The following is a 12,602-nucleotide window of genomic DNA, read 5'->3' on the forward strand; positions in this document are numbered from 1 at the left end:
TATTTGTGGTAGTAGATTTGTTCTACAGTACAGATTGTGTAGCAGGAAGGGAAGTGATTGGTGAAAGCAAAAATGGGGAAATTCTGTATTTTTCAGTAGTTCGTGGTTTTGTGGTTGAACTACGCACATATGTACACACATACATACATGTATACACCCAGCAAACCAATCGTACCGACATCGTAACGAAATCGGAACAAAATTCGGACGCTACGTCCGATGTCGGATCCGAAATTGTAACGATATCTTAACGAAAGTTGTATGAAGTGGTGGACATATTTTCGGAACGACATGTCGGAGCGAATTCGGAACCGAATCTGAAGAAAATCCTTGGGAAATTCGGAAGGGAAATTTATTTCCGACATTCGCTCCGATATCGGACCGAAATTGGTACAAAATCTGAACTATTTCCCCTCCGTTTAGAAATCCGAACGAAATCTGAACGATTTTACTTCCGAAATTGTTCAGACGTGTCGGACATCCGACATTTGGTTTGCTGGGCACATATATGTGAGGGAGTATATATGAGAATATGAGAAATATATGAGAAATTTCAAGAAAAATATATTTCACAAAAATACAAAATTTCGAATCTTTAAGAAGAATTTATAAGCTGTCATTGAGTGATGAGTACTAATTTTTTGGTAATTTTAGGTTATGGTAAGAAAATACAGAACTGATTCCTTATGTTAATAGTTCCAACTTATGCGGGTATATTTGTAGAAATAATCGTTATAATTTTATTAGAAGCATTGAGTTTATTAAATTTTAGGACCTGCTCTGATTTTTGTTTTAGCAACTTGTATTCACTGCCCCCCACACGACGGTACAAGTTTTATCAGGTGCAAGTCAACACTTCCTGAGAAAATAGCCCCAAAGTTGAAAAACCACTATGACACGGTTTGAGGTGGTTGGAGCGCAAGATAATTCTCGAACGGATCTGTCGATTCGGTCCAAAATTTGGCTTAGTAATATTTTGTTCAATCATAGCTTAAGTTCGAAGATAAGCAATATCGGTCCACACCTTCAGGTACCTCCCCCACAAAAGTTCAAAAATGTTCGGAAAAATTTTTCGTCCGGTAACTCTTGAAGTGAGTAGCCGAATTGCTCCATACTTTACACATCCTAATATATCTACCAGATATAGATCAGGTTCAAATATGGACTATATTTGTCCACTCCATCCGGTACCTCCCACATAAAATTTCGGATAAGTTCACTTTAAGTCCTGCTCTCGAATCACTTTGATTTTTGTTGAAGCAACTTGCATTCGCTGCCTCAATTACGATGGTAAATTTGTTTTCAGGGGCAAGTCCATACTTCTTGAGCAAACAGCCCGAAGGGTGTAAAAACCCCCTTTGGCACCATATGTAGTAGCTGGAGATCCACTTCCATAATGGTCAATATCGATCCATTCCTTTAAGTATCTCCTCCGCAAAACTTTTGATCTTTAATCCTAATCAACATTTTTGTCGGTTCATACATCCAAAATTTTTAAAACCCCCTAAATACATACGTTTTTTCGGAAAATTGTTTCAATATACAGAGGCTGAGGGTATAGCTCTGTCAGCAAAGCTGACTGATACTTTTTTACTTGTTATTTTTGCTTTATCAAGGCGAAGATCATTTATGGTGATATTTAATTAATTCTCTTTCGAGTTGAACCATCGTTATAGGGGCTCGGGTACAACCTCTTGCAAAAAAACTCAAAATGATTCTGGAGGTGGTCTGCACGTTTCCAAAATTTTGTCTATATAGTCTATATCTATGTCTGGTAGAAATATTACTATGTGCACAGTATGGACCAAATCGGTTATTCCTTACAAAATTTATCACGCTCACCATTTTAGCGAAAACTTTTGAACTTTTTTGGTTGAAGTACCAGAAGGAGTGGACCGATATGATCTATCTTCAGACTTAGACTAAGGTTGAACTTAATATTACGTAAGCCACATTTTGGAGATTATCGGCAGAAGTTCTGTGACCACTGGAAACCTCATATTCCAATTTACAGATAGTTCGGTCAACGAAGGTAGCTAAATTGCTTATATCTCGTAAAACCGGGAGGTATCCTTATGCTAGCACCTATGCTGACAATTTAACGTGAAGAAGTTTTGTGACAACGACCGTTATATGGGGGCTATACCAAACCATGAACCTATGTTCACAATTTTTGGTTGAGAAGTTTCGTGTTTACAGGGAACCTCAAAAATCCAATTACGGTTAGTTCAGTCAAAAATGTAGGTAAACCCCTTAAAATAAGGAAAATCGGGAGGTAACGTTATATGGAGGCTATACCAAAACATGGACCTATGATTAAAATTTTTGGTGGATATGTTTCGTGGTAGTTCGGTAAAAAATGTAGCAAAATACCGAAAATCGAAAAGTACCGTTATATAAGGGCTATACCAAAACATTGACCTATGGAGGTAATTTTTGGTTGAGATGTTTTGTGACAACTGGCAAAAAATTTAACTGAAATCCCCAAAATACCGAAAATCGGCAGGAACCATTATATGGGGCTATACCGAAACATGGACCTATATTGACAATTATTGGTGAAGAGATGTTGAGGTCATTGGAAAACGAAAACATCATAAAACATCGAAAATCGGGAGGTAACTTTACCAAAACATCAACCTACGGTGATAATTTTTGGTTGAAATGTTTTGTGACCACTGGAAACCTTAAATTACAGATATGTAGTTCGGTAAAAAAATGGAGCCAAAATCCTCAAAATACTGAAAATAGGAAGATACTGTTATATGGAGGCAATACCAAAACCTGGATCTATCTATGACAATTGTTGGTGGAGAGATGTTGTGACCGCTAGGAACCTCAAATTTCAATTTACAGCTAATTCGGATACAAACTAAAACTTGAATCCCCTAAATACCGAAAATCCGGAGGTACGGTTATATGGGGCTTTACGAGAACGTGGTCCGATATAGCCTATCTGCGAAGTTGACCTGCCAATGAAAAAAAGACACTGGGTGCAGTTATTGTGGACGCTGCACACTGGTCGAAACCACAGATCTATCGGCGCGAAAGTAAAAAAGTCAAACTATAAAACTGAGAAATGTTTACCACGGTATCCATTACAGACACTCTGGTGACTAATATTTTGTTTTTACATATTTGTTGTTGTAAATATGCTCTCAGCTATTCACTATCCAATGTAAGAAACTTTGCTGCATCAGATTTTAAGAAACTTGTTGCAAAATATCTATCTTTATATTTGTTTAATTATTAAATAAATTCTTAATAAAACTGAACAAATTTAATTTTTAATAATACATTTTCAAAAATTATTATTCTTCTTGTGTTTTTACAAAAAAGTTCTATATAAAAGTTCTTTAATGTCCAGTCCGATTCTTTTTCGATGAGTTAAATTGGACTTCCTAGATTCCGAATAATCAACTTTTGGCTGCAAATAGCCGCAAATCTTGCTGAAAAAAATTATGGAAAATGTAGCTTAAATCCTCAAAATACCAAAAATCGGGCGGTACACTTATATGGGGGCTATATCAAAACGTTGATCTATGTTCACAATTGTTGCTGGAGAAGATGTATAACCACCGAGAACCTTCAGTGCCAAATTGCAGCTTATTTGGTCCACAATTTTTGGTGGAGAATGTTTGTATTCACTGGGAACTCCAAATACCAAATTACAACTAATTTGGGTGGAAATTGTTGCTTAAATCCCCCAAAATACTGAAAATCGGGAGGTATCTAAAAAGAGGCCTATTCCCAAACATGAACCAATGTGCACAATTTTTGGTGGAAAAGTTTAGACCACTGGAAACCCTAAGTACCAAATTGCAATAAATTTCGAAGGAAAGGGTTGCTTAAATCCTCAAAACACCGAATATCATGAGGTACCGTTATATGGGAGATATAACAAAATATTAGCTGTTGTTCATGTTGTTCATATTTTGTTCATTATTACCCAAAAAATTCAAAAAATGCAAAATTCGTTTGCAAGTTATTAATTTCGCGCCGCTAGATCAGTGATTTCGACCACTGTGCGCTGGAGAAATTACAACAGACGTACAGGCGGGCATGGGAAGATTGACCCAGAGATTTATCCTGTTCAAGAATTTATGGTTGTTTCTGAGTGAAATCGGATACTTTTTCAAAAATTGTTTTTGAGTTCCTTAATTTTTTTATGGGTGCCACCGTGGTGCAATGTTATGCACACCCGCCTTGCACGCAGGAGGTCGTAGGTTCTATTCCGCGGCTAGGCAACATAACATTTCACGGTGGCAAAATTCCCCTTAGTAATGTTGGCGAAATATCCTGAGTATTTCAGCCATGTAAAACTTTTCTACAAATGGTGTCTAAGGCCTCGCCGTTCGGACTGACGATAAACTTTAGGTCCCATATCATTGAGCTAATATGACACTCAGAGAAGTCTCCCTTGTCCCACCTGGGATGTTTGTGGAACAATTATAGTTTTTTGCTAACGGTTCCAGAGATATTGCGCCTTGAAAAAGTCGAATTCAGTAAAAGCTATATGCTAGGAAATGCTCATAATTTCTTTATTATTGGTCCAAACACACAATGTTTGTTTGTATCTTTTGTTATTTATCAGCTATCTAATAAACAATAAAAAATGCACAATCGACTTGAGTGTAATTTTCGATATTTAATATTTAAAATCAATTTTTATCAATAATTGATGTGATTTTTGTATTAAACTACGATTAATTACAAAAAATTTAAGTCCTATTTGGTAGTGGAATTCGAATAATTACTATTTTTCTTAATTTGTTAATATTTTTACAATTTTTCCTTTTTACCAATGCTTTGGTTAACATTTGTCATAAAGCAAAAAAAAAAAAAAAAAAATATATAAACTTACATTTTTTAACATTTGTTTTGTTGTTTAATTTAGGAATTTGTCTTAAGCATTTTAAAAACTGCGTCATTTTTCGATTTTGAAAATAAATTAGCAATTATTGCACCAGCCGAACAATTAACTAATAAATTATATGACTGGGTATCCGAACCGAATAATATACCAAATATTATTTAAATACAAAGGGGATTTGAATTTGTAATAAATTTATTGCGGGTACACAAAAACTTCATTCAGTAATACCCACTAATGCTGGTACAATAAATGTAGACGTTTTTAAGATGATTAAGATATATTCCTAAATAGAACAAGATTATTATTTTTTTTTGTAAAATAACAAAATTTGCATAGTGAAATTTAGAAAAATAGTATTTATTGGAATCCCACTACCAAATAGGACTTAAAATGTGTGTTTAATTTTGTGTACAAAAAAAAATTTCAAGGAAACCGAAAAGTACAATCATTGAAAAAAAATGATTTTAAATAGCAAAAATTACATCCAATCCCACTGTGCAAATTTTATCTATTTTTTTAAAAGCTGGTAAATAATAAAAAAGAGGATAATGATTTTTTTCTATTTGGACCAATATTAAAAATGTTATGAGTATTTCTTTGCACATAGTTTTTACAGAATTTGAATTTTTCAAGGCGCGATATCTCTGGAACCGTTAATCAAAAAAATCTGAAAAAATACTGAAATGTTTTGCTAATGAGCAGCATCAACACATCAAAAATTAAAGGAAATCAATTTGAAAAATTGTCCGATTTCACTAAGAAATCCCAATATATAGTTTGTAAGATGGCAAATGATTATTATTATACCCTCCCTACTATGGTGGAGGGTATAAAAAAATCTGAAAATTGTTATACCACAACTGTTGTTTGTCTCATATCCCAGTAATAAATATACGACTACATTTTCCATTGTGTTTGTGACATTCATCTTAGCACTACATATACATACATATGTATGTCACAAATTTCTAGCAATTTATATGTTATACTGCTACTAGTAAATCAGTACAATATGTTAACTGAAATATATATTTGAATAGTTTTGTCATCGTTTCTTTCGCTTCTGTGGTTTTGTACAAATTCAATGTTGCCATTGTTATTTATAGGATAAGTCAGTAGTATAAATTGCTTAGAAAAAATGTGCTATGGTATTTTAGAGTATATATTTCAAACATTAAAGTAGCTTGAAATCATTGTGAACACATACAGAGCTGCATTGTATTGTTAGAGATAACCGCAGCATTTTAATGGAGGAAAATTTATGATAGATCTTCATTAAGTTATTCATTTTAGTTTCCAGCTATATGGGTTATGGTATCTTCGACAATTGCTTGGAAAAAAGGGGAAAATAACAGTGAAGATGAGTAGATGAAAAACTGAGATGATATAAGATATTTGCTATTCCACAGACCGGTGTCCACGTGAGTGAAATTATGGAACGATGTGGTTAAACCCTTATGCCTAATATCGGCCAAATTTCTAAATAACTTAGCAGTTTAACATTTAATGTATTCGATAAAACATCCCTTTCAAATTTTATTAATATTTAAACTGTGGTATAGTTTCATTTTTGGTTTTTGCTTTCACACGACTCTCTTTATGTTTGCCCAATAATAATTTATATGCATGAATATTCATGTTAATATTTATTTCGTATGTTTTTTTTTTCTTTGTTACTTACATAAAACATCCAATCTGATATCCACACTAACTGGTTCCCCAACACCATTATCTGCGGTACACTGATAAATGCCGGCCTGTTGACGTTCAACTTTTTCCAATGTCAAAATTGGACCATCGCCAATGCGAGCAGTAGATTTGCCAGCACCACTCTAAAAAAAAAGACAAAGAGAAAAGAGATCAAAAATAGCCAAAACATCACAACCAAAAATTGACAAAATTGAAAAAAAGAACTCTACAAAACTGTAAATGAAATGTAAATTTATGTATGAAATTCGTTGGAGTAAAGTTAACTAAATGGACATGATACTGAAACGAAATGCAAAAAAAAGAAAGGAAGCAAATGGACTCTACAAAAGAAATAATTACAGTTTTTGGCAGTATATTAAAACCAACGACAAATACAAAGGATAACAATATTAAAGTGATATTGTGTTCAAATAAACAACAAGTGCAGTAGTATGTCAGCTCTTAGCTTCAACTCCTGCACTAACTTCCTTTATTTGTTTACTATATTTGATGTTGCTGCTTTCTAACAAATGACAACCAGGGTCCATATGTCATCCGATGTCTTAGACTCCAAAAGGAAAATCCCCTTTGGAAAAAAATGATATGACCTGCAGTTAAAGGCTTTCACTAAGAAGATTTTTTTGTTTTGCTATTTTTACAGCAGTACCAAGAACAGCAAATGACTATTTGATCTATAGTGAGTGAGTGGGTCATCTTAAAATCTTGGACACAATATCAAGTGTCATCAAACGGAAGAAGCTTTTGTTCCTTAAGCAAAACAAAAAACGAACAACAACAAAACTCTCTTTTTTCTTATGTGACTTAAGGAAAAATAATGCAAATATATTGAACGGAAATGTCAAGTGGCAAGATACAAGCAGATAGTCAAAGAAACAAGACATCAAACAACTGTTATACATTGCAGTGCTATAAACATTGTGAAACAATCAGCCCACCATCCTCTTTTCTCTCTGCAACCTAAAGAATGAAAGAAAGGATGACAATAAAAGATAAATACTTGTAAGACTTTAGTAGTAGGAAAAACTTCAATCTGTTGGTGCAATGACAAAATACCTCACAAAAAATGAAAAACACAAAAAACAACACATTGAGACAAGTCAAAAATGACATTGAGTTCTTCGTCTTCCCCTTGTAAAAGGCAAAATATTGTCTTGTCCTTTCATGTCCGAAAAGGAATAGTAGGTCAGCACATAACATGCATTCCTGGAAGACCCGGATACCGACAGTCATGAAGAAAATTGCCATAGATGCAAGGCGTATTCAATCGAGAACAAAAAGAATATTTAAGATGGACATTGGAGTGAAGTAAAAATTAATTTTGTTATAAAATTTTAAAAATGACACAACATTCTAAAAATGGAAAAAACTGGCCGGTTGGATCTCCAGAAAATATTCCTACAAACACATAAATCGAAAATTCTTATTAAAACGTTAAAAAAATATTTTAAAAAATACAAGATTAAAAAAAATATTTTAAAAACTACACGATTTTTTAAAAAAAAATATTTTCCACGATTTAAAGAAAATATTTAAAAAATGCAATTTTTTTGAAATCCACGATTTTTAAGAAGCCACGATTATTAAAAAAATATTTTAAGAAAAGCACGATTATTAAAAAAATGTTTAAAAAAATCACGATTATTAAAAAAATATTTAAAAAATTAAACTTTTTAAAAAATCCACGAATATTAAAACATATTTAAAAAAATCCACAATTACTAATAACATATTAACAAAAATCCACAATTATTAATAACATATTTAAAAAATCCACAATTATTTATTTAAAAACATTCACGATTATTGAAAAAATGTTAAAAAGAAACCACGATTATTAAAAACATAATCAAAATAATCCAAGATCATTAAAAATATTAAAAAAAACCCCACAATTATTAAAACCTATTCAAAAAATCCACGATTATTAAAAAATATTTGAAAAGTTCACCATTGTTAAAAAATATTTAAAACAATCCAAGATTATTAAAAAAATGATGGAAACAATCCACGATTATTAAAAAAATGTTGGAAACAATCCACGATTATTAAAAACAAATTTTGGAAACAATCCACGATTATTAAAAAAATGTTGAAAACAATCCACGATTATTAAAAAATGTTGGAAACAATCCACGATTATTAAAAGAAATATTTTAAAAATCCACGATTATTAAAATATTAAAAAAAATCCTTGATTATTAAAAAAGTGTTTTAAAAATTCCACGATAATTAAAAAAATATTTAAAACAATCCACGATTATTACAAAAATATTTAAAAAATCCCCAATTATTACAAAAAATATTTATAAAAAAATCCTTGATTATTAAAAAATTTAATTATTAAAAACATATTTAAAAAAACACGATTATTAAAAAATTTAATTATTAACAACATATTTAAGAAAATACGATTATTAAAAACATATTAAAAAACACGATTATTAAAAACATATTTAAAAAAATCCACGATTGTTAAAAACCTATTTAAAAAAATTCACGATTATTTAATAAATATTTTAAAAATTTATGATTGTTAAAAAAAAATGTTTTAAAAAAAATCCACGATTATTAAAAAAATAATTTAAGAAAACCACGATTATTAACACATATTTTAAAAAATCCTCTATATAATACTCCAGACTTAAGCAAAATCCACTATAATTAAAAAAAATTTAAAAAATCCACAATTATTAAAAAAGATATTTAAAAAATCCACGATTATTAAAAAATTTAATTAATAAAAACATATTTCAAAAAACACTATTATTAAAACCATATTTAAAAAATACACGATCATTAAAAAATATTTAAAAAAATCCACGACTATCAAAAAATATTGTTAAAAAATATTTAATAAAATCCACGAATAGAAAAGTATTTAAAAAAATCGGCGTTTTTAAAAAAAATATTTTTAAAAATCCACGATTATCAGAAAAGTATTTTTAAAAATCCACGATTATCAGAAAAGTATTTAAAAAAATCAAGGTTTATCAAAAAATATTTTAAAAATCCACGATTATCAAAAAATATTTTAAAAATCCACGATTATCAAAAAATATTTTAAAAATCCACGATTATCAAAAAATATTTAAAAAACCAAGATTATTAAAAAACATTTAAAAAAAATCCACGATTTAAAACAAAATATTTAAAAAAACCACCATTATTGAAAAATATTTTAAAAAATACAGGATTATTAAAATTGTTTTTTAAAAGAATCCACATTTATTAAAAAAATATTTAAAAAATCCACTATTCTTAAAAAATTATTTAAAAAATATATTCATGATTATTAAAAAAAATTACGAAAAAATACTTGAAAAATCAACGATTTTCAAAAAAATATTTTAAAAAATCCATGAATTAAAAAAAATATGTTAAAAAACTTATATTTTGAAAAAAACCTCATAAGAAAAACTCCATCTAGGGCATCAAAATCGATCAAATATAGAAAATTGTACATAATAGCTGAAATTCCGGTCAGCATCGGCTAAACTATTGGGAGATGAACCAAGTAACCTTTTGCAAAAATCTTCCAAATAAAGTTCTCAACAATTCTTTAGAAACTCTAAAATGCTTACTTCATGTTGTGTCAGCGGTATTTTGCATCATATCTTTTACAACACGTATTTCAAACACAGTTCACACCAACAGTTTATTCTCGCATTTCGGATTTCACTACATTACACAGTGGATCCACTTGTATGGAGAAAGTGGCCAAAAATATTTAGAGTGTAAAAATCAAGCCAAAGCGCCGGTTACAGCTTTGTGCTGCTGCGAAGAGTGTTTTAAGAAACCACGAGCGTAACATTCTCCCCCCTTTCCCCTCTGGAGGGGGTATACGGTAAGAATTGTCTTAAGCTGCTTATACAAAATGACATGAACAAAGGTTCCGATTATCTTATGATGCAAAAATAGGCTTGGGGAAACAAAACAATCTCCAAAACAACATAAAATCCAGCCAATTTAGCGGATGAAAAAAATCAATATTTTTGTCTGAAAAAAATTGGTAAATTGGTAAAATTTTTAATATAGATCTTATAGCGTTCTTCCTGGAAGGCACGTACCGCCAACGACAAATTTAGAAGAAGATTTCATAATCTTGCCACTGATACCAATTATGATAATGTACGTGGTCAGATAACAGAGTTATACGCTAATATATCCATAGAAACCCTATTCTAGGGCAGCTTTAGTCAGCGGCCCACCATTTACAGTCTGGCACTAGATGGCAGCTGATTTAAATACTGAATAATCTTAAACCCATGAACTACTTTGGGAAATTATTCCCGAGGTGGGCACTGGTGGGCATCATGAGTAAAACCTTAGGTCAAATTTAAGTATATGATCGAATTGACATTACAAAATACACTAAGAAAATATGCAGCTCACTAGAATTCCACAACATGCTAAAACACTACTTTTTAATTAAAATTAAGCTATTACCTCCTCCTTCAAAATCCACTATAATATTTTGCTATACATATTAATTTCGCGATATTTTGAATATATTTACCTGCACTTAAAATATAGGTTGTACTTACAACAAAAAATATTAGTCAAATGTTTTGACTTTTGAAGCTATTCTTAAGAAGATCGCGTTCGAATAAAACAAAAATATGTATATTTTTAAAAAGGTCCATGTCATAGCTGTCAGAATTGCCAGATGTTGTACCAAAATTTTGACACTATTTTTTTATTTTTGGCCAATGGGTGGATCCACTGTGCATTATGGACATTTTTATTAAGTCGTCGTTGAAAAATGTACTGAAAACAACGGCATAGAGACATTTTACAACAATGACATGTTCTGAAGAGTTGTGTATTACATTCCAGGGAATATTTTTCCAAATGAAAATATTCAGAAAAAATTAACGGTTTTTGAGATACGGTGCAAAATGTATATTTTTTAATTTTTGCATATATTTTCAAATTTGAGGCAGTAAATGTAGTTCTTCGAGTTCATTATTTCTCCAAATATATTATTCTTGTTCTTATATACAAATTTGCTTCAGAGGTCAGAAGAAGATTCGCATTGATTTCAGAGATATAGCCCCGAATTTCTTGAAAAACTAAATATTTAAACATGTTTCGATGGTGCCATAAAATCCGAGCTGGATCTGACACAACAAAACCCAACTAGGGTTTCTTGTCGTTTGGGTCTGTACTTTCAAAAAATCCTCAGTTTGAATTGTTTGCACAAGATCACCTTAAAAATGTTGCACAGTGTTATTAAGAAAATATTTTAAAAATTCACTAAATATTTAAACTATTATTTTTTAATTTGTTTAGTGTTTATTTCAGTTAAAGACCTTATTTTGTTGTATTTAATTTAAATATTTTAATAACAACAAAATGTTTTACAGTGGAAATGGAATTGGGGGGACAGTGGGACCAGGAAGATTATAGTTTCGGTTAATGCCAATTAAATTCATCATTTCCTTTCCAGCCGGCTCTGTATCGGTAAATAAAGGACAATAAGACCATTTAGGCAATTAAATAAAATGACCATAAACAAAAACTATTTTATGGCGTCTTTGCTTTACAAGGAATGCGAACAGAGAATTGAATTTTCTAAATTATATTTGTTAAAAAATCACCATTACTGTTTCAAAAATATCTTGAAAGTTTCTTCTTCTTTATTTGCGTATCCGATATTCGGATGTAAAGCGATCATACAATATTATTGTTTACATATTCAAAAATATAGATATTATCTAAGTGTATGTAAGCTCTCGATTTTTAGCGGCATATAGTAAGTTGGTTTCATCTCTGTATCCCGTCCAATCTAGAATATTTTTTAGCCAGTATGTCTCCCTCCTGCCTCTGTTTCGGTTTCCTTCTATTTTGCTTTTTATAATGTTTTGTATAAATTTGTATTTTTCATTTCTCATTAGATGACCTAAGTATGAGATTTTTCGCGATTTAACAGTATGCAGGAGTTTTCTGTCATGGTTCATTCTTCGAAGAACTTCCTGGTTTGTTATATGTGCAGTATATGGTATTCTTAAAATTC

The 12,602-nt window shown here is 30.8% G+C and overlaps 1 protein-coding gene across 1 annotated transcript in view; it reads right to left on the reverse strand.

Annotated features, from left to right (window-relative positions):
* klg (klingon) overlaps positions 1-12,602 on the reverse strand; it is a 541,049-nt gene that overhangs the window by 44,262 nt on the left and 484,185 nt on the right. The window contains exon 6 of the mRNA XM_073962243.1: positions 6,558-6,708. Within this exon, the coding sequence (XP_073818344.1) occupies positions 6,558-6,708 (151 nt within the window). The remainder of the gene's footprint in view (positions 1-6,557; positions 6,709-12,602) is intronic.

The sequence above is a fragment of the Musca autumnalis genome, unplaced genomic scaffold (genome assembly GCF_047663935.1).
Source record: "Musca autumnalis isolate F117 unplaced genomic scaffold, ASM4766393v1 scaffold_1, whole genome shotgun sequence".
Classification (NCBI taxonomy): Eukaryota; Metazoa; Arthropoda; class Insecta; order Diptera; family Muscidae; genus Musca; species Musca autumnalis.